General features: G+C 35.2%; 2 protein-coding genes across 2 annotated transcripts; one reads left to right on the plus strand and one right to left on the minus strand.

Moving 5' to 3' along the window:
* Window positions 1-2,314: 2,314 nt before the first annotated feature.
* Window positions 2,315-17,052, plus strand: LOC127138663 (myosin-17). The gene is made up of 38 exons (XM_051065151.1): window positions 2,315-2,455; window positions 2,734-2,877; window positions 2,983-3,128; window positions 3,215-3,371; window positions 3,557-3,615; window positions 3,871-4,030; window positions 4,136-4,285; window positions 4,365-4,501; window positions 4,585-4,731; window positions 4,990-5,091; window positions 5,173-5,230; window positions 5,319-5,420; window positions 5,594-5,631; window positions 5,850-5,976; window positions 6,097-6,267; window positions 6,413-6,544; window positions 6,671-6,780; window positions 6,985-7,045; window positions 7,208-7,385; window positions 7,887-8,092; window positions 8,192-8,311; window positions 8,407-8,505; window positions 8,604-8,825; window positions 9,263-9,402; window positions 13,401-13,518; window positions 13,637-13,687; window positions 13,796-13,876; window positions 14,009-14,179; window positions 14,294-14,449; window positions 14,550-14,756; window positions 14,922-15,059; window positions 15,135-15,205; window positions 15,290-15,389; window positions 15,464-15,520; window positions 15,608-15,664; window positions 15,753-15,833; window positions 16,201-16,283; window positions 16,371-17,052. Exons 1-38 carry the CDS (start codon window positions 2,315-2,317, stop codon window positions 16,492-16,494), a joined length of 4,602 nt encoding a protein of 1,533 aa, XP_050921108.1. The 3' UTR covers window positions 16,495-17,052.
* Window positions 17,053-19,042: 1,990 nt separating this feature from the next.
* LOC127135868 (uncharacterized) lies at window positions 19,043-21,668 on the minus strand. Its single transcript, XM_051062497.1, has 2 exons — window positions 21,220-21,668; window positions 19,043-19,145 (listed from the first exon to the last, which is right to left on the minus strand). The coding sequence occupies exons 1-2, from the start codon at window positions 21,666-21,668 to the stop codon at window positions 19,043-19,045; spliced, it is 552 nt and encodes a 183-aa protein (XP_050918454.1).
* Window positions 21,669-23,258: the final 1,590 nt, after the last annotated feature.

Consider the following 23,258-nt stretch of genomic DNA (forward strand, 5'->3'; position numbering starts at 1 on the left):
AGAAATGAAAAACCAGCACAGAACACAAGCTTGATACCTTTTGTTTTCTTCTTCATCTTCTTTATCGTTTTCTCCAGCTTCTAATTTTAGCTTCTTCTTTCTCTAATCTCTCTTTCAAACTTCAAAACTATCGTTCTCTACTCTCCGATCTGACTCACTGAGTTACTTTTTCCCGCTCCACTCGGATGAGTTTGTTCTCTAAGATCGCTCCGCATTAATCGCCATGGTAAATTCATTCTTTCTCTTACGCCTTTGATTTTTCTTTGACTTTCTTACCTGCTTCGTTGAATCCGTTTGACTTCGATTTTATTTGTTTTTATTATTATTATTTTTTTAGTTCTTCTCTATGTGACTCATATATTTGGGGATTTTGTTGTAGTTAGTTTTTTGAGTTAGGAATTTTGATTATTTTTGATGTTTTAGAAATGAGAGTTATGATAGTCGATCCGTGCATTGATCGTGTGAAATGAAGTTTGGTCAATATGAGCTGGTGATAGATAAGATTGGGGCTAATTTGCTATGAAGCACTGACACCCCAAATACGTCCTAACACTGACACAGACACGCCTTATTTTAGAGGTGTCGGTGCTACATAGCTAATTTGGATTGGTAGTATACGGAATCGATTATTGATGGTTTAGAAGCTTGAAAATATTATACTACTCCATGGATTTAATTATTTAGTCTTACTGCTCCCTAAGGTTTTGTTTGGATTGATTGAATCGGATGAAGCAGAGTGTTATGGGATGGAGCCAAGTGATTCCACAGTTTGGATCATTTAAAGTCGGGTGGAGCCGAGCGGGATGGAGTGGGATTGATTTCATCACTTGCCACCATATTTCTTCCCCTCCTATTTGGGTGGAATTAAAAATTTGCCTGTTCCGTCCTAAAATTTTCAAACTATGGAATGGAATCTTCATTCTGCTCCGCTCCATTTCACTATATTCTACTCCGCTCCGTTCTTTTTATTTTATGATATCCAAACATAGCCTAAGAAAAATATGATTTGAGTTTATTTGGCATGTATTTTCCCTTGTAATATATTTGCTTGGATAGTTTTAAGTGTTTGGTTAAAGGGGGAGAAAATTAGTATTGATTTCAAATAACTGGGAGTATTTTCTATGAGATGAATGTTGGAAAGAGGGAGAGAGAGAGAGAAACAGAATTAATGAGAATAGAAAAAAAGTGAAAATTCATTTGCAACTTAACAATGGTGCCATATTTACTAATTGCGTTTTGTACTGGCAAATATTATCCTTGATTCAATACTAATTATCATGGCTATTGCACGATACAAAGAAGGGTTGGCTTGTACGTTATTGTGGAAAACAGTTTGAACTTGGGAGGATTCTGTTCCTGCAAATGACGTCGATGTGGAATAATTTTCCCCCCTAATAAATAAACATAGCAATAGTGATTTGATAGCAAGGAAAGAGTGATTGCACCCAAATTAAAACGAACATTGATATACAGCCATGTGCTGTAAATGTTGTATAGATTTGCATGAAATTGTTAATTCATGGAATCGTGGTGGTGTTTCAAACTATAAAAGTTGTAAGTATATTGATAAGATGTAGTTTAGTCAGATTTTCTTTCTTTTGCATTTGACTGTAAATGCTAGGTGAAAGCTGCATATTGCAAGCTACATTCAAGGCTATGGCAATAACTTTGGTGAATACCAACTCTGTTGCTTGTCTTTGCATATAATTGTTGACAAAATCAAAAGAAAATGATATTAACACTTCTATGTTTTGAAACCTATACTTGCAACACATCCTATGATGTTCAATGTTTCGGTCACCACCATATAATGACAAAGCCAAAGCACACACGTGATTGTAATTTGTGCATATTATTTCCATATTACTTATCTATGGAATTAACAATTGTTACTTTATATTCTTGTCTATTGATTCAAATTTTTGTTTGATTTTTTTTTCTTCATCATCATCAATTATTCTTCATTCTGTTAAATAAAATGAAGTTTAAGTGGTGTGCATAACTAAATCGTTAGGGTTGATGATGCCATTTTGTGGCCAGAAGCATATGTGTTTGCATTCATTTCCTATATTTTTCATTAACATCTCGATTACATTACACATATGGCTTTAGTGGCTATAGTTACTTACTGTAGAAAACTAACTTATATTCCAATGAGAAATTTTATAAATTTTAGCAGATGATAAATTTTGTTAAATACCAATCTAAAAATGTTAATTTTCAAAATTAATGCATTCCTTGTGAAGACGTGATTGACTATTTGGAATATCAGTATTGTTTCTGTGAACTCACCTGTTTCCTTTGAATGCTGAATATGTTTTTGCAGTCTGCACCAGTGAACATTATTGTTGGTTCTCATGTCTGGGTTGAAGATCCAGCACTAGCATGGATTGGTGGTGAAGTTACTAAAATCAGTGGTGAAAATGTCCATGTTCGCACTGGAGATGGGAAAACAGTGAGTCAAACTGTCTGTACTTTGTGTGAAAATTGTTTGCATATATTCTTTTTTGGGTTATTGCAAAATTGCAACTGTTTTTCTAGTTCTTCTCTGTGGTTCTAGCAGCGTTGAATCACTTTTTGGAATTACTTTTCTTATACTACAATGCAATCTTGTTAAGTCGTGTCATTTATGCGTATTCAATATCCTCAGTTACGGAGCTTCCATCTTTGACCAGTTAAACAAGAGTGACTAGAATTTACATTAAAATTAACATTTGTGGAATCTGGTTGCAGGTTGTCAAAAGTATCTCAAAAGTTATTCCCAAGGATAACGAAGCCCCTCCTGGTGGTGTAGATGACATGACAAAATTGTCATACTTGCATGAGCCAGGAGTTCTGAATAACTTGGCAACTAGATATGAACTTAATGAAATCTATGTAAGATTGTAAAAAATCTATTATTTCATTTAATAGTAAGATTGTTTGAGTAAGACTAGAACTTGTGAATACTACAATCATGCCATTCCTCCATCATCATTGCAGACATATACTGGAAATATCCTGATTGCGATAAACCCATTTCAAAGATTACCACATCTATATGATACTCACATGATGGAACAATACAAAGGAGCTGCATTTGGAGAGTTGAGTCCCCATGTTTTTGCAGTTGCAGATGTTGCATACAGGTGATAAATGTCAATATAATTTTATTTTCATATGTTCTTTTTGTGTAGTTTGTTTATGACCATATTTATGTTTTTATTTGTGTCAGGGCAATGATCGTTGAGGGAAAAAGCAACTCAATTCTTGTTAGTGGTGAAAGTGGGGCTGGTAAGACAGAGACAACAAAAATGCTTATGCGATATCTTGCTTACCTTGGGGGCCGATCTGGAGTAGAAGGGCGGACAGTTGAACAGCAAGTTTTAGAAGTATGATGTAGTGGTTTTTTTGTTTTGTTTTGTATGCCGTATCTTTTTTATTATGCACACTACTTTATCACTCTTAGTTTCTTTATATTATTTCACTTTATTTCAGATTTTGTTAGATATGTAGGATGTTAAAAGAAGTGGAAGCTGTTTTTCTCATTTTCGCTTCTATATTAATTACTTTGCAGTCTAATCCAGTTCTTGAAGCATTTGGCAATGCCAAAACAGTGAGAAACAACAATTCAAGGTGAGTGCTGACTGCTGGATGAAAATTGTCATAAAATGGTTTGGCAAAGTGATTGTCCGTGACATGGTTATTTCATAAAAGATTTGAGATATTCCAGTTCAGTTATTCATTGCTTAAAATCTATTACTCTTTGAATTTTGGGTTCTGATTGCCAGCAACATGTTGCCCTAATTACTACACTAACATAAAAATGTTTTCTTGTTCAAATTTGATATAAGATGTATATTTCATGTTGTTCTTGATTTTATGATGCAGTCGTTTTGGTAAATTTGTTGAGATACAATTTGACAACAAGGGAAGAATTTCCGGGGCAGCTATACGGACTTATCTACTTGAGAGATCCCGTGTTTGTCAAGTTTCAGATCCTGAAAGAAATTACCATTGTTTTTACCTTCTTTGTGCAGCACCAGCTGAGGTAAAAACATTGTTTTGTTATAGTGAAATCCTCTTGTATCTTTGTCATAAAGACCGAGTTCTATATTAATATTTTATGTCTTGATTATAACTCTTTATTCGGCAGGAAAAAGAAAAGTACAAGCTGGGAAGTGCTAACTCCTTCCATTACCTAAACCAATCCAAATGCTATGGGCTGGATGGAGTGGACGATGCAGAAGAATATCTTGCAACTCGAAGGGCAATGGATATTGTTGGAATCAGTGAGGAGGAGCAGGTTACTCTTCCTGAATCCTTCTTTAACAAAATGATATTTTTTTTTAATGTTGTTTTAATGATATAGATCTATATTTCAGGATGCAATTTTTAGGGTTGTAGCAGCAGTTTTGCATCTTGGAAATATTGAATTTGCCAAAGGGGAGGAGATTGATTCTTCTGTCCTTAAGGATGAGAAGTCTAGGTTCCATCTTAATACGACTGCTGAGCTTCTCAAGTATGGCAAACATAATCCTTCTATGCATTACTGTATTATCATTTTGTTGATATTCTGAATATTTTACCATGGAATAATTGTAGGTGTGATGCCAAGAGCTTGGAAGATGCACTGATTCAGCGTGTCATGGTAACTCCTGAGGAGGTTATTACAAGAACACTTGATCCTGTTGCAGCTCTCAGTAGCAGGGATGCATTAGCTAAAACTATCTATTGTCGTTTGTTTGACTGGTAATAAACCTTAATCACTAACTTTTATGCACAATATTGTAAGTAATGTTATAGATCTTCTCTCTTGCAACAATATGTTCAAAGGAACAAAAAACTCTTAAAAATATCTATAGGACAATATAGACTAACAAACTTTAATTACTGTCCCTATCCATAGTCTCCAGGAACACGTTATGTGATTGGATCATAATTTTTCTAAATATAAATTTCCTTTCTTAAAGGTTTCATATTCTGACAAATTCTCATCATTGGTTTCAGGCTAGTGGAGAAGATTAACAATTCAATTGGGCAAGATCCAAATTCAAAATCTATCATTGGAGTTCTTGATATCTATGGATTTGAAAGTTTTAAGTTTAATAGGTAAGCCAACGATTTCATCCAACATTAATGATTTAGTACTTCAGAATTTAGCCTTGTATCTGATAAAATCCGATTTCTTAGTTTTGAGCAGTTCTGTATTAATTTTACAAATGAGAAGCTACAGCAACATTTTAATCAGGTATGGTTGTTTCTTGTAAAATTTATGATTTATATCATATAATATTTTCTTCCAGATAAATGAGTTTATTCTTACTGAATGGTTGCAGCATGTCTTTAAAATGGAACAAGAAGAATACACCAAAGAAGAAATCGATTGGAGTTACATAGAGTTTGTTGACAACCAAGATGTTTTGGATCTAATTGAGAAGGTATTTCACTGCTGCTTGTTTATTGCATATAAAAATATGTTTTTTTTTAATGTATAGCGTATCAAATCAAATGTTATTGATGGGAAATACTTGCTTTAGTTAGATGAACACTTTGTCTATTTCCTACACAATAAATTCAGGTAATGATGATTTTAGTATTAATTCTTTTGCAGAAACCTGGAGGAATAATTTCACTTCTTGATGAAGCCTGGTATGCGACTGTCAGCGGTTTCACCGTTCATTTAGTATTGCTTTTAGTTTTATAGAAGCTAGATGCATTGTCTTTTCTGATGCTACTTTATTTTACTATTTTAGTTTTATGGTTGTATTCTTTGTTCCAGTTTTTTGAAAGTAGGATATATACAAGACTTAATATTTGAAACTCTGTAGTTCTGCTCGGACTCATGTTAGCCTTGTTGTGTGAAACAGTATGTTTCCTAAGTCTACACATGAAACATTCGCTCAGAAGTTGTACCAGACATTCAAGAACAACAAGCGCTTTATCAAACCGAAACTTTCTCGAACAAATTTCACAATATCTCATTATGCGGGGGAGGTATCTTTGCTTTTGTTTTATTGCATGTTTCCGTTCACAACTTTTTATTTATTTATATTAAACTGTTGCTTGTCATATTTTGTTTGCATTCTTCTTGATTATTTCTTCTCCTTTGTCTAGGTGACATATCAGGCTGATATGTTTCTGGATAAAAACAAGGATTATGTGGTGGCAGAACATCAGGATCTGCTGATAGCCTCAAAATGCTCCTTTGTGGCAGGTCTTTTCCCCCGCTCTCCAGAAGAGTCTTCAAAATCATCAAAGTTTTCTTCAATAGGATCTCGCTTTAAGGTATTAATTTATACCACTCCTTTTCGGAGCTCTATTGTATTTCATTATCATACAGTCTCTGTGACATTCCTAATTCCTACCTCAAGTTTTTGGGGTTTTGTTTTTGTTTTACTAGTAGTAAATGACACGTTTCTGAAAAATGCAGTCACAACTTCAGTCTTTGATGGAGACCCTAAGTTCAACAGAACCTCACTATATTAGATGCGTGAAGCCAAATAATGTTCTCAAGCCTGCTATTTTTGAAAATCTCAATATAATCCAACAATTGCGCTGTGGTGTGAGTATATTATCAGTCTTTTTATTTTTAATCTTCAACTGCTTTACATAATTGAGCATGTAATGTAAATATCTTTGACATATGTTTACATTTGATAATTGTTTGTTGCATTTTTATTTTCTTTAGGGTGTTCTAGAGGCGATTAGAATCAGCTGTGCTGGATATCCTACAAGACGGACCTTTTATGAATTTCTCAACCGATTTGGCGTTCTTGCCCCTGAAGTTCTGGATGGAAAGTAAAGCTCATCTCCTTGGTCGGCTGTTTTTATATTTGAATAGGAAAATGCCTTTTTAATTTTTCATGCAAACTTATTTGTCTCATATTTCTATGTTTTCTAGAGCAGTTATTATTTTATTGATGAACTATTGGCTTCTTCTGCTTGCATTTTTGCATGTTGTGCCTGTTTACTTGTTAATTGTTTTTACTTGTTCCTTTTCAGCTACGATGACCAGGTTGCATGTCAAATGATCCTGGGTAAAATGGGTATGAAAGGCTATCAGGTGACTCCTGAACTTCTGCGTTGAAAATTTGCTTATTATTTTATGTCACGACTATTACAGTACCATTTTCACTTAGTGTTCTGGTGAACTATACAGAATTCTATCTATATGAATGGATTTTGTAAACAATGAAGTCATACAATGTTTTTGATGGTTTACCAGATAGGCAAGACAAAGGTTTTCCTAAGAGCAGGTCAGATGGCTGAGTTGGATGCAAGAAGATCCGAGGTCCTTGGAAATGCAGCTAGAGTCATTCAGAGGCAAACGCGTACCCATATTGCACGCAAGGAATTTATTGGATTGCGTCGTGCTGCAATTAGTTTGCAATCTAATTTGCGAGGTATCCCCTGTTTTCTCTGTACATGCTTTATAGTAGACTGGTTTTCACTTATCAGTTCTCGAAAAGTATAAATAGCTTTAGCTACTGACTACAAAGCACAAATTGATACATATGGCAGGACATAGATGTATTAGTTTGATATACTATTTTTAAAAAATATTATAGGACATGACATGGCTATAATATTAGTATAAAATAACAAAAATAAAAAATCTTAAATCAAAAGAGAAAGCTCAGGTTATAGAAATGAGCACGAGTTCTTTGGACTTCATAAAATGCTATAATTGATTTTATTATTATGGCATTCTCGTTTATATTGGCATAAAAGATCAAAGCATAAAAGTAGGAAAAGTTTTAAAATGCAGCAATTAATATTCGATGTGATGTGTTCACAAAGTCAGACATTAACATGTGTCTCACATGGGCAGACATTTTGTTCCTTCTCATAGTTGATATGTACAAACAAGTTTCCTTAATGTGTTGCTTTTCAATAACAAATAGGAATATTGGCTCGGAAGCTTTACGAGCAGTTGCGACGTGAAGCAGCAGCTCTGAAAATAGAAAAGAACTTCAAAGGATACATTGCCAGGAAATCTTACTTTAAAGCACGATCATCTGCAATCATATTGCAGACAGGATTAAGGGCTATGAAGGCTCGTGATGAATTTAGGTTTAGAAAGCAAACAAAGGCTGCAATTCAAATCCAGGTGCTCTTGTTGATCTTCTTAGTTAGACTGTTAAATTCAGAAGAGGAAATCATGCAGTCTTTTTACCTACTATAACATCTTTTCTGTTTGTTTCTTCAGGCTCATTTTCGCCGGCAAGTTACATATTCATATTATAAAAAATTGCAAAAGGCTGTGGTTGTTACTCAGTGTGGTTGGAGGAGCAGGGTTGCTAGAAAGGAACTAAGAATGCTTAAAATGGTTTGGATGATACTCTCTTTCACGATGCTTGTGTAATAAGTCCTCTACGTTTTGCTTTATTTGCTAATGTATTGATAGTTGTTTATTCAATCCAGGCTGCAAGAGATACAGGGGCTCTTAAAGAAGCCAAAGACAAGCTAGAAAAGCGCGTTGAAGAACTTACATGGCGTTTGCAAATCGAGAAGCGTTTGAGAGTAACTTCATTATCTAATATATCTATTGTTGTTTTGATGGCTGGCATATTGTTGCAACTTTTAATAGCATAAACTTATACGATTTTAACTGATTATAGACCGATTTAGAAGAGGAGAAAACACAAGAGCTTACCAAGTTACATGATGCTTTAAATACAATGCAAATACAAGTTGAAGAAGCAAATGCCAGGGTCATCAAAGAGCGTGAAGCCGCACAGAAAGCAATTAAAGAAGCACCTCCAGTTATTAAAGAGACTCCTGTTATAATTCAAGATACTGAGAAGATTAATTCTTTACTGTCTGAAATCAATAGTTTAAAGGTAATCTTAATTCTATTAACAATACACCAGGATTTTAATAATTTATAGCATTTTCTAATGAGTGATTTGTAAGTTTCTTGTAGGAAAAAATGTTTAAAAGGGAAAATGTATGCTTTCTTCAACTTAATCCAAAGAGTACTAATACCTTTTTTTTTTGTTTCTTAACCTTTAACTATGAAGCTGATTGATCCTCTCAAATTAATGTTCAAGGCATCCTTGGATTTTATTACACCTTTTTCAAGATATTGATTAGTTAATTATATTTTGGAGAACCTCCTCACATCCAACATAACAACTGCTTGTTTTCGTGTTGGTTCTTTTCAGGCCAGCATCCCCGGCCTTATAGGGTCTAAGAAAAGAAATTACCTTTAATTGTCGTATACAATACAATAGCAACATAACACTTATTGGATCCCATTATTTAATACCTGATACAGGATTCACTGCTATTGGAAAGAGAGGTTAAAGAAGAGGCCAAAAAAGCTCAGGAAGAGGCTGAAGCTAGAAATAAGGAGCTGATTAAAAAAGTTGAGGACTCCGATCGCAAAGTGGATCAACTCCAAGAATTGGTTCAGAGGTTAGTAATGTTTGAGGAGTAAAAATATAATAGTTATTCTTGAAATACAAGAGATTAAAAGACATTTAAATAAACCGTGTGTTTTGAAAAGAATTAAAGAGACTTTATTATATATAGAGAGATTACAACTAATTACATGATATAGTTGATATGAGACTATTCTATATACAAATATTCTTAACATTATATATTTACAAATATCAACACTCCCCCTCAAGCTTGAGCATATAAGTCAATTGCACCAAGCTTGTTACATATATAATTAATTTTGGGACTTCGCAGAGATTTTGTAAGCACGTCTGCCAATTGATCATTAGAGTTGACAAAGTTTGTGACGATGTCATCTGACTCAATTTTCTCTCTGACAAAGTGACCGTCTATCTCAATATGTTTGGTCCTCTCATGGAAGACTGAATTTGATGCAATGTGCAATGCAACTTGATCATCACAAATAAGTGTCATTGGTCTTGCCTCTTCAATTTGAAGTTTCTTGAGCAACTGTTTTAACCAAATAAGTTCACATGTTGCCATTGCCATGACCCTATACTCTGTCTCGACAATTGATCTTGCAACTACGTTTTGTTTATTACTTTTCCAGGATATAAGGTTTCCTCCAACATGTATACAATACCCAAAGGTGAATCGTCTATCAATGGGGGACCTTGCCCAATCAGCATAAGAGTATCCAACTATTTGAGTATGTCCTTTATTTTCATACACTAGACTTTTTTCTGGAGCACATTTGATGTATCACAGAATCCGGATAACAACATCCATGTGTTCCTTACAAGGGGAATTTAAGAACTGACTTACCACACTAATTGCAAAGGGGAAAGACGATGATGACATAAATCAATATAATGTGGAGAAGGATTTCGTGTTTGATGTATACCTTTTTGAAGGGCAATCGGAAGACCGAACTCAGGTTGCAGGATCAGATCCGGTGATGGCGGAGGCGTCAGAAGCCATAGACTGATGGAGGATAATGGTAGGCGAGACATTAATAACTGTCGGAAAAGGTGTGGGAGTACTTTCTTGAATGGGTTATGGAGTTACGTGACTGGACTCGAAATATGGAACAGACTCAAAGAAGGTAACATCGGCCGATATGAGGTATCGTTGTAGAGTATGTGATTAACAACAATAACCTTTCTGGGATCGATGATAATCAAGAAAGACACAATTTAGTGATCAAACTGATAGTTTATCAAGACCAGGAAAGAGATTGTGTACAAAACATGTGGACCCGAAGATTCGGGGAGGAATTGGGTGAAGTGGGGAATTAGGAAAAATGATTGAATGAGGGATTTTATTGTTAATGACAGATGAGGGCATGCGATTTATAAGGTAACATGCCGTTAGTACAATATCCCCCCAAAACCGAAGTGGAACATTACCATGGAGAAGTAGAGTCCGAGTGGTTTCTACGAGATGCCGACTTTTGCGTTCGGCTACCCCGTTTTGTTGAGGTGTGTGAGGGCAAGATGTTTGATTGAGAATACCATTGCGTGACATAAAATTTTGAAATTGTTGGGATAAATATTCACGGGCATTGTCACTTCTTAAGGTACGGATAGACACACCGAATTGAGTTCTTATTTCTTGATATAATTGTTTCAATAATAGAAAATAATTTAGATCTATTCTTCATTAAAAATAACCATGTCCAACTTGAAAAATCATCAATTAAGGTGACAAAATACCTAGACTCAAGAGTAGAGACAGTACGCGAGGGACCCCAAACATCGATGTGAACTAAAGCAAAAGGGGAAGAAGTTCGTTTATTGACTCAATTAGGAAACTGACCACGAGTGTGTTTCCCTAGCTGACACGACTCACAATGTAAATTAGATACTTTCGATAAATTTAGCACGAGCTTATGTAGTTTGGAAAGACCGAGATGACCTAACTGAGCATGAATAGTGAGTGGAGAATCTTTGGTTAAGCATGTCTGAGATGACACCGAGAGGTAATAAAGGCCTTGAGACTCACATCCGACGCCAATCGTCCGTCCCGAACTCCGATCTTGCAGGGTAACATTATTGTTAGTGAAGGTGACACTACAATCAAGAGAATGAGTTAAACGACTGACTGAAAGTAAATTAAATGGACAATTAGGTACATAGAAGACAAAAGTAACAAAGAGAAGGTAGAATTTGAACAGTTCCAATCCCTTCGTATCGGGTTTGAGAATCATTGGTGGAAGTTATAGTAGGTAAGAAATCAGATGTAGAAAGGGAAGAGAAAAGATTTTTATTACCGGTAACATGATCGCACCAGAATCAATGACCCAAGGATCAAGAGGAGATGAGTGAGAGAAGCAAACAAATGGATTACCGATGTGTGCAACTGAAGCCGTGGAACCAGAGTTCTAATTAGCTTGGCGTAGAGTTCTGAAGAGAAGGTGAAGTCTGCTGAGTGTCTGGGTGATCGATTTGAGCTACATTTACTTGGCGTGAAGGTATGCCATGCAACTTCCAGCGACGGTCAATAGTATGCCCAAGCCGGTTACAATGGTCACACTTGGGACAAGCTTTGGAGTGGGATGACCCTCCTTGAAAGCGATTCTGATTATTGCCAAGAGATGCAACGATTTTATTCCATTTAGCAAGTTTGGCTGCGGGAACAGTATCCACTTTTGTGGTTAAGTCATCTTCATATCCCTGACGATTGTAATTGGATGAGCCAATTAGTTTTTCACATGGGATACGCGGAACTTTGGTAAACGAATCACTGAAACTAGAATTAGTGTCTCCCCTAGCTTGGACAACAAAATAACGAAGTGAAATCGGGGTTGTTTGCACTGGTAAAACGGAGGCCGGATCTGGAACGGGTGGGGAGAGGCGAGTGGACCGGCGGAAAAACGGCTAGAATCAGCTGCTAGACGCGCTGGCACGTGCGGGGCAGCGGCGGAAAAAAGGCAACGGCCGGATCGGAGGGTAGCGAGTCGGATGGTTACTGGAGAATTTTAAAAAATGAGAGGCAAATCAGGTAAAGTACGGCGAAGAAAGAATTGCCTCTTAGCAGGCTCTAGATATAATGTTAAGAAATGTGATTGGGCCTCATGTTCAGGACTAGACAACTGGAGCGTGGAAATAAATGGTGGATGACCCGATAGCGGAAACCATAGTAGGTGGCCCATCGGATCTTAAACCGGGCTCTGATACCATGTTGTAATACGAGAGACTAAGAGACATTTGAATAAACTGTATTTTGAAAAGTATTACAGAGACTTTATTATATATAGAGATTACAATTAATTACATGATATAGTCGATCTGAGACTATTCTATATGCAAATATTCTTTAACACTATATATTTACAAATATCAACAGTTATGAATAGTAGTATAGTAGTTTCACTGTATTTGTATGAAAATCTATGAAGTTTCAAAATAAAATAGCCAAGAACCAAGTTCTTAGATATACAACATTTATCTGCATTCACCTACCTAGTAGCTTAAACTTCAGTTATTTCATACACTACATGATATTCGGTCCTCTATGACCAAGTCCTTTTGAAGTTAAGCTCAAGCTTAGCTAGCCTCTGCACTTTAACTGTTCTAAGGTCAAAGAGCTCTTGCTTGAGGGTGTGTGTTTTTTATAAAACCACCATTCACGTTCTTTCACCTGAAAGTGTAAAGTTTTTGGGATAGATACATGATAAAAAATTTAAATTTATCGATTTTCATTTTAAATTATTGGATTTTTCATCCACCCTTTAAATCTACAAAGCAAAGCATCCAACGATTACTACTACTCTACTGCTCCCTTCGTTCCAGAATTAGTTTCTGTTCTATTTTTCACTGTAACATTAATTGAGGATGTGTGTTTATAGTGTGCACAACTTCCAAGTCATTACACTCACACATGTAATATTTTGCGTTGCTTTGGATGTGTAATATAGTTTAATGTTCCTCCTCTCCCCATTAATAACCACATATACCTTCATTTATATAAATGAAAACAATTTTTTATAATAAATATATACAATGCAGATTGGAGGAAAAAATTGCCAATTCAGAGTCAGAAAATCAAATTCTTCGCCAACAAGCATTGGCTGTTTCACCAACCGCTAAAGCTCTTACTACCAGACCTAAGACAGTGATTATTCAGGTAAGAAATATGGTCATTGCTCAAAATTATGTGTATGAAGATGGACTCTCAACAGGATTTTGTGAATGATATGTATATGAACATGGACTCTAAACGAGATTTTGTGAATGATATGCAGAGGACACCAGAAAATGGGAATGCTCTAAACGGGGAAGTAAAACCTGGACAAGTAAGAGGGAGGACACTGTTATTTTTTATGAATATATGAATCAATAATTCATTTTGGTAATTAGACATTTTTATAATCTGTTAAATTCTTACCTTTCGTATATCTTAGGATATGACTCTTGCTCTATCCAATGTGCGTGAGCCTGAATCTGAAGGAAAACCGCAGAAATCTCTGAATGAGAAACAACAAGTGAGTGGCTACATACACGCACTTAAGAATGAATTTGTGATACATGCTTTAAATTGCATTTTCAATTTAAATATATTTTCCCTTGTTTTCTTGTTCATTCTTATTTTAAATTTTCACTTTCTTCTGGTTCAGGAAAACCAGGACTTGTTGATCAAGTGCATATCACAAGATTTGGGATTTTCTGGTGGCAAACCTGTTGCTGCATGCGTCATATATAAATGCCTTCTACACTGGAGGTCATTTGAAGTTGAAAGAACAACTGTCTTTGACCGTATCATTCAAACAATAGCTTCAGCTGTTGAGGTAACTTAAACACTTATAGATTACTTGTATAATATTCACGATATAGTGCTTTTGCAATACATCAATTTTTGAATGACCAAAATATGTTACTAACACTCTTCTGCGTCATTGAAGGCCCAGGATAATACCGATGTATTAGCCTATTGGTTGTCTAATACATCTACTTTATTGATGCTGCTCCAACGCACCCTCAAAGCAAGTGGAGCTGCTAGCTTAACACCCCAGCGACGGAGAACAGCATCATCTTCTCTGTTTGGAAGGATGTCTCAAGTAAGAAGCAATTGCTTTCCTTTCTGAATGAATTTGGTCACTTTATGTAGGTTTCATTTATATTCATGTACTTCGATTTTGATTCCCTTTTGTGTTTTAGGGGCTAAGGGCATCTCCTCAAAGTGCTGGGTTGCCATTTATAAATGGAAGAGGTCTTAGTAGACTTGATGGTTTACGACAAGTAGAAGCAAAATATCCGGCACTTCTGTTTAAGCAACAGCTTACTGCGTTCCTTGAGAAGTTATATGGAATGATACGAGACAACCTGAAAAAGGAGATATCCCCATTACTTGGACTGTGTATACAGGTAAAATAGCATCTTAACATATTCTGTAAAATAGCATCTTACATATTCTTTCGCTTATTTTCTATATGTAGCAGCCACTAGGGTTAGGCTATCCAGTAACTGATAAGCTCAATTCTCTGGTTGTCTATATTTGTTTACTTTATCTTTATGATAAAACAACCGCAGGCTCCAAGGACCTCCCGCCAAGGTTTAGTAAAAGGACGCTCACATGCCAATGCGGTTGCTCAGCAAGCTTTAATTGCTCACTGGCAAAGTATTGTGAAAAGCTTGAACAACTCGCTAAAGATAATGAAAGCAAACTATGTGAGTTTCCCTTTCAGTCTCCGCATTTCCATTGCCTGAGTTTGATCTTAACCTGTTAGAAATCTGGTTTAACAGGCGCCTCCTTTCTTGGTCCGTAAAGTGTTCACTCAAATATTCTCATTCATCGATGTTCAGTTATTCAACAGGTAATCTCGTTCTCCCACTTCACATTTATGTCATATTGCAGCATGCATAATTTTTTACGGACTTAATCTGGTCATTGCTTGCAGTCTTCTGCTGCGTCGCGAGTGTTGTTCATTCAGCAACGGGGAGTATGTGAAGACAGGTTTGGCTGAATTAGAACAGTGGTGCATCGAGGCAACAGAAGAGGTTAGCACCAAGCAACTAATTCTGATTGTTTACTTTTCCATTTTAGGATCTTAACCCCAATCTATTGTGTACAGTACACTGGCTCGGCGTGGGAGGAACTAAAACATATCAGGCAGGCAGTTGGATTCCTGGTAACGTTCAGTTGTCATACATTTTGAAATTCAATTCATTATATATATTTATTGCGTTAATGACAAACTCGCATTTGTCCGTTTCAGGTGATACATCAAAAACCCAAGAAGTCCCTGAATGAAATAACAAAGGAGCTTTGTCCTGTGAGTGCTTTCTCTCTTTCTATTAACTATTCAGGAGCTTAAAATTTGCTTTGATTCTACTGCTAAGTATAATATTTTGGTGTTGCAGGGTCTCAGTATACAACAGTTATATAGGATAAGTACAATGTACTGGGATGACAAATACGGCACTCACAGTGTGTCTACGGATGTATGTTAGCATTAATCTCTTTGTAATATTTCTTCGGTTGAATCGCACATCTTTTGTACAATTGGTGTTGGACTTTCTGCCTTAATTGCGGTCCGCCCCTAGTCGTCTTAATTGCGGCACTTTGGCTTGCCTTAATTGCAGCCCCCAACACCTTCACTGTGTTGGCTTTGAAGGGGTGGATTTAGTCCCACATTGTTTAGAGATACGGTGGCCTGTGTTGTGTTTATAAATGGGAGCAATCCTTACCTTACAAGCCCGGTTTTGTAGGGTTGAGTTAGGCCCAACCCAAATTCTGAGAATTGGGAACATCTGCGATGTGATAAATCATCTCAAAGCAAAGTTGCTGATAATTTTATGGATTATGCAGGTTACAACAACCATGAGAGCTATGGTCGCGGAGGACTCTAGTAATGCTGTCAGCACTTCTTTCCTATTAGACGATGACTCAAGGTACAGTATCACTTCAGGAAACAACTTATAATTTTCTGATTGTTTTTGACGTTGGTATTTTTCTTTAACCTTTTGATATGAATGCAGCATTCCATTTTCGGTGGACGACATCTCCAAATCCATGCAACAAGTAGAAGTTGCAGACGTGGATCCTCCTCCGTTGATACGTGAGAACTCAGGGTTCGGGTTCTTACTAGCTCGTGCAGAGTAATACACAAATGATTGTTGATTATTGCCTCTATTGCTCCATTTTGTGGGTATCCCTGGGTACTGCACAAAGATGCAGGTGCCAAGCTGTGCATATAATTTTATTGTCCTCACGTGTATAGTAGAATATTTTCACCAACTCAGGCTTCTAATATTGGTGAGTTGCCTGGGTTAATTCATTTTTACCCTTCAAGTTTCATCAACGCGAGGGGTTTTATTAAGCCATGTCGCAAGGCACGTGACAAATGCCGATCATAGGTACAGCCCTACATGTTGGTGTCCAGTCATTGTTTTTGTCAAACCTGCCTAAGGTTTTGTTTTGTCCTTCTCATTTTGGTGGTTTGCATGTCTTATACATGGGTGCAATTAGCGACTCCATGTATTTTATAGGGCATATTTGTTTCATGTGGCTGCTATTGTACTTGCATGTGCAATCTTTTTTCATTAAGTTTAAACATAAGTTAGTTTTTTTGAAGGCTGAGTTATAATAAGATGACTCAGTGCTCAGTGCACCTGTACAGACGTGTGATAGTTTATTTGAATTTCATTTATATTTTTTAAACTGTACCGTGAAATATTACCATTTTGCAAGCTACTTTGGTAAGCTATTTTTTGGACTTAAAAATTTGCAATTTGCAACTGGAAGTTGCTGATTTCTTGTAGTCACCTCATACTTGTAATTGATGCTACTGGTTGGAAGTGATAAGTGATAACCTATTATGCTACTTATAAACATTATCTTTCATACAAAAGTTGTCATTTTATTCCCTTAGACAATGTCCTAAAGACACTCGTTATAATCCAACACTAAAGGAACTGCTATGATATCTGTCTCAATTTTTGTCATCTCATCTGATATAGAAAAAAAATGATGTAAAACTGTTGTCTTATATTATTGTAGTTATAAACATTTGAGGGAGAACTTCGGGCAAAGGTATTGTACTACACTAATATTACTTTCATTCATCAAATTGACATTGCATTATGGTTTTAGAGATATAGAATTTTTTAATATTTTTCTTCTTCATCAACACACACATATCAACACACACATGTTGATCTTCTTCACCATTAAGCAACAATAGTGAATACAAATGATCATTAAAACTCTTGATCAATGAACAGTAACAATAGGTACGGGTACCGGGTACTGATATCGATACGGGATACGTTATTTTTTAAAAAGTCAATGTATGGATATGTTAATAAGAAATAAGAATTTTTTTGTAAAATATATGATAGAAAATTAAATTTAAATTGTTTGGTTCATTACAAAATATTACTATAGAAATTTGAAAAAACTAATTAAAACACATAAATATGTTATATTAATATTTGAGAAAATCATAATTTTTAAAAAAAAGTTAAGTACCACGAATATCCGATACAAGTGCATATTCGGTATCGGTAAGTACCCATGCTTCCTAAACATCTAGTCCAGCTCCCTTGCATGCCGTCTTTAAAATTGATCGGCTATTTTTTTTTCCACAAATTTGTATTCAATTATTTCTTCTACACATCCCTTGTTCTTGCCCCTTAAATGGAAGATGTTATTAATTATGATACTTCTTCACCCCACATGTAACCTCATTCTCAAATAACTCCTAACACTCATTCTCAAGAATTTTATCAGTAAAAAAGGTTATTAACTCAACATAAAAAATTGTTTTCAATGGTCTTAGTTGATTCTTTAAACACTAATTTTTTTTGATATGTTTAACCATCTTGAAGTCCGTCCTCCTATGCTAACTAGCCATAACTTTCTTCTTTTAGATAAATATGATAATTTTATTATTACTTGAATTTGGAGCTCAATATCTGAATAAATTAGCATAACTTTCATGTTCATCCATACCACATGAGCAATTTGGAATTACCTCTATCAAACGTATTCCAAGAAATAATACATGTTTGCTTATTATGAATTAAAAACAAAATATTAAATACCATGCTGAGGGGTCTTCTGATCAATCATTATTTTGTGGTTCTTTGAATTTCTTTGCCTTAAGATGGAGTAGTATCATAATTGGAAGATGGAGTGCAGTCAAGATACCCCACTCTAACTGGTGTAAATGAGAGGGATATGATCTCTGATTTATTGGCGGGCTTAATTATTCCAGCAAGCTTATGTCACGAACAATCCAAGTTCGTATAAAAACTCTCTAAAATCTGATGCTAAAGTGTACCAGTTCCTCAATGTGAGAAACAACTACTTTATAAAAATGAATTTTTGCTTACAATTACTTTAGGAAAACTTGGATCCTGAAAAACTAAAAACTAAATTTATTTATAGAGCTAAAATTTGTAGAAAGTATCATGTAATCATGTTGGAGGAGTGGTAGAAAAATATGCAAATGGGGAGAAACTGAATCTACGTTGTTGCTATTTTTTTGAGTTCAAAGTCCATGGAGGACGCAATGGCCTCATGGCGAACGACATGAGTGCAAAATGGTGAGCGTATGACTTTTCAGGTTCATTAGGGACGCCATGGACTCATGGTGAACATCCTGAGTGCAAATATGGAGAACATGGTTTTTTCAGGTCCATGGCTGTCACGTTATGACAAACACCATGAGTGCAGAATCTTGGTCTTTTATCAGTTTTTCGTCGTTTCCGTCCAACTTTCTCGCACCGATGCTCCTATCTGACAAATACCTAAAAGAAACACAATATACCAGCATAACGCAATAAAAAGGAGACAAAACAAGCTACAATGTCACGTGAATCGAGTTGGAAATGGGATGTGTTTTGTGGTTATCAAACCCTTCAAAAAGTATCAAACTTTCCCTTTTAAGCAGTTATAATCGGTCAGAATTGCGTCAGAAAAAGTCAAAAAAAAGTACCATCGCGCACATTATAATTTGCACCGCGTGCACGATGATGGGTATGCTTTTCTATCATGTGCGCAATGCTTGATGTGATTATTCCAGTAGCTGCACACTTTTGCTCATTTTCCACCTGATTTTCACTAAGTCCTTATTTATTTATACTTAGTCATTTTTTCATCTTTCTTTGACTTTTATTCCTCATTTTTACTCATCTTTAATTTATTTTGATTTGTTTCTTCGATCAAAAACATGTAATGACAGAAAGTCATCACAACCCCAAACTTGAATTCTTGTTTGTCCTCAAGTAACTTGCATGCACTTCCAATTTCAAAACAAGTTGTACAATAACAATTGAACATCACCATATGAAATTTTCTTTACCTGACCATCATTCTAGCTTCCAACTTCAATCCGATAAATTCAGAAAACATCCTCAAGCTTTGACAACTACTCAACATGTCTCTCATCTTATCTTGACTCACTCAAATGATAGGGCAATATCTCAATCAACATGTAAAATAGTTTATACTGAGTTTGATTATGTTCTAATATAATTCGTCAAAGAAATCAAAACACATAATTTGAGGGTTTTTTCGGTTGTATCTTGGCTTATATTCAGGTATGACATTATTGGGAAAGTAGGTTTAAACCTTTGGAGTTAGGTGCCTAACTCTCCTTCTTTTATTATACGACTTTGTTCCTTAATTATGGTACTAGAGGTATTTCTAATGTGGTCCTCAACATGCATTTTGCATTCTTTTTATCTATTTTTTTTTCAGAAGTTCTTTTTTCCAACTTCTTATTTTCTCAAAATGTTGAATTTTTGTCTGTTTATCTCTAGTACCCCAACCCCAAACTTAAAACTTTACCCATTTCCAAGAGCAACCACAAACTTATTCTTTTTCATACAACTTAAGAACCGAACATTTTTACCTAACTCCAAAGAGAATGTGGAAACATAAAATCTCTTAAGTCATAAGGCTAAGAAGTAAGACTAAGTCACCGAAAGAAAGGTCAAACTCAAACTGGTTAGCAATGGATATATCCTATTACTACAGAGTGGTTAAAAAGACTCAGAGTTCAAAACAAACAAATGCCTCCGTGTTTATCAATCAAACCAGACAATTTAATCAAAAATAGTTCAAATTTGATGAAACAATAATGCATGGATACACTCAATAAAAGGAATAGTAAACAATGAAATTTATTTGGCTCAAACCTTACTAGTTGAGGTATATAAAAGTTGAGTACAAGTCCCTTAATTCCTTTTTCATCATTTTCCTTCAAGTTGTAAGTCTCTTTTCTGATGATCAAGTTTTCTCAGATGGTACTTTTGGTTCATTTATTCAATGCTAAACAACAACTACAAACTTGTTTATTAAAGACAAACACTATTGAATTAATACAATAGGGGAAGAATGCTTATGAGTGCTATTACTCCTCGTTAGTTATACATTCGAAGATAAAAAGAAAATCTTCCTAGAAATAAAAATTAGCTACATGATCTTTCATATGTTATCATTGCGGAATAGATCATACATATCATTCATAGTGTTGTTGAAGTCGTTATTATTCCTGGTCCGTTCTGCTCGCATGTGCTCTCTTTTCCTTTGCTTTATTTACTTCTTTTCTTTCATCTGCTTTCTTTTCTTGCAACATAACACACAAAATGGACATGTTTTAATAATCAAAATTAAACTTAAAAATTTAAAGTCTTACTTACTGATGGGTTGCCTCCCATCCAATGCTTCTTTTCCGTCATTAGTTTGACAGTCCGTGCCTAGGATACGTCAGACGCAAGGGACACCCTCATGCCGGTTAATCCTCGTTCATTCTTTCCTTTGTCAAATTTGCTACTTTTGTCTTCAAGCTAGTAACATGTCTCCAAATCATCTACATACGGTGTCCGCTCATACACATTAAGCATCACATTTTCCTTGTTGAACTTCAAACTAAGTTCAATGATTTCCACATCTATTAAAGCCTTCCCGGTTTCCAAGAATGGGCATCCGAGAATAACCGAACCTCCTGTATCTCCCTTCATGTCAACCACCACGAAGTTTGTAGGAAAAACTAAACCATTGACGTGTAGTAACACATCTTGTAAGATACCATGAGGATACGTAACAGATGAATCAACCAAAGTGAGAGTCATATTACTCATTATGATCTCTTCTAATTTCAATCCTTTAACCTTATTCAGTGGAACTACATTGATACTAGATCCTATATCACACAAGGCGTGCAAGATCTTTACTCCACCAATGGTACAAGAGATGATGAACTTACCTGGATCCTTTATCTTTGGTGGTAGTGTTTGTGGCATTGCCGTATTGCCTTTTTCAGTCATGTTTACCTGTTCTTTGACCGAATTCTACTTTGTACCCTTTAGCATTGCCTTCATAAATTTAAAAAACTTGGGCATTAACTCTAAAACTTCATGAAAAGAAATACTTACCTGAAGCGTGGTCAACATCTCTTTGAACTTGGCAAAGAATCTTGCCTCATCTTCCTGTATTGGTTTCTTCTTAATTATAGGATATGACAGTTTTATACAATCAGGTAGTTCTAGATTGGGGTCATTAAGGATCCGATTCTTAGTCCTTTTTCAAATGGAGTTTTTGTCTATTAATTGTTCAATGGTGACTCCATTCTCAGCTTGGTCACGATTTTTACTCTCCTCTTTATCAGTCCCTACTTCCACTATTTCATCCTCACCCCTGTTGGTGATCACCTAAAAACATGTTTCTACAACCTTGCAAGTCTCATTTTTAGGATTATCCACAGTGTTACCTGTAAATTCTCCACTAAAGCCAGGTAAAACAACTATTTGTCTAGATAGATGACCAATTTGCATCTGCAAGGGACATATTTAGAAAACCCATGAGTGTATGATTCTTGATAATAAAGCTCTTTATGATATCTTCTTCAGGACTTTCATGTTAACCACTCATAACTGTGAGTATTATTCTATTTTCATGCGATCTAAATATCTCCTACATTTTTTGTTACTAGATAGGAGATGCGAATGCGATACTGACATTGTAGATGACTAATAGATGACTAAGAGGCTTCACATGTTAATGATTCTTTGATTTTTTTGTTAGAGCTATTAATAGTTAGATCATTCAAATTATGATAACTCTTGACTAGCGATTATGCTTTTCTCCGTGCATTTGTTTCAGTCTAATGAGTCGAACGTTTCTTAATTTGTATTTATTTAGTTAAATTAGTTTTCTACTTATGCAATTTGAATGATTGAATTGATTGTGATACTTGTTGAGGACTTGTATTGATCGACTTAGGATTTCTAAAAGACTTATGACAATTACTATCATTTCTATAATAAGAATGAACAAAGTTACATTTATTAAGATTAATTTGACAATTTGGTCATATGTTCAATTGACTGATTTGATTATAGAAGTTTGCCTAATGACACTTACACTCTGGATTCTAGATTCTTGTTGCAATTGCTCATCACTTGATTTGAGTTCAATCAGAAAATACTCTTCCATACATGCTTTAAATTATTGTTTCATGATGTTTAGAATTTTGGTTTCCCCTTCTTCAGAGGTGGTCTACTATTGATGTTTGTTATATCTTTGAGGTCTAAGTTATTTATGGCGTCTCTCTTCCCAAAGTTGATTCTTCCATACTTACAATGCAAAATTGTTAACATCCTTTAATGATGTTTGATTGTATAATGTATAATTGACCATGCTTAAGAGTTTGTCATTTGGTCAACGATCTTTTAATGAGTCGATTGCGGAGTTGTATAATATGAAATGAAATATATATGTTTGAAATTAATAAAAAAATGTATAAATATTTAATTTTAGTTATTTAGTTTTGTCATTATTGAAAATGTATGGTAAACTATTTTTAATGAATAATTGATTTTAATATTAATAATTTTAAAAAATATAATTTTAAAAAA

Source organism: Lathyrus oleraceus, chromosome 4 (genome assembly GCF_024323335.1).
Source record: "Lathyrus oleraceus cultivar Zhongwan6 chromosome 4, CAAS_Psat_ZW6_1.0, whole genome shotgun sequence".
NCBI classification, from domain to species: domain Eukaryota; kingdom Viridiplantae; phylum Streptophyta; class Magnoliopsida; order Fabales; family Fabaceae; genus Lathyrus; species Lathyrus oleraceus.

What these genes read in the sequence shown, in the direction of transcription:
- LOC127138663 (XM_051065151.1), top strand. Translation starts at nt 2,315, where the DNA reads ATGTTTTTGCAGTCTGCACCAGTGAACATTATTGTTGGTTCTCATGTC. An exon ending in TACAGCAACATTTTAATCAG is followed by an intron (nt 5,231 to 5,318) that starts GTATGGTTGTTT and finishes GAATGGTTGCAG; the next exon opens with CATGTCTTTAAAATGGAACA. An exon ending in TTTGCAATCTAATTTGCGAG is followed by an intron (nt 7,386 to 7,886) that starts GTATCCCCTGTT and finishes AATAACAAATAG; the next exon opens with GAATATTGGCTCGGAAGCTT.
- LOC127135868 (XM_051062497.1), bottom strand. Translation starts at nt 21,668, where the DNA reads ATGACTGAAAAAGGCAATACGGCAATGCCACAAACACTACCACCAAAG. An exon ending in AATGTGTATGAGCGGACACC is followed by an intron (nt 19,146 to 21,219) that starts GTATGTAGATGA and finishes TGTTTCTTTTAG; the next exon opens with GTATTTGTCAGATAGGAGCA.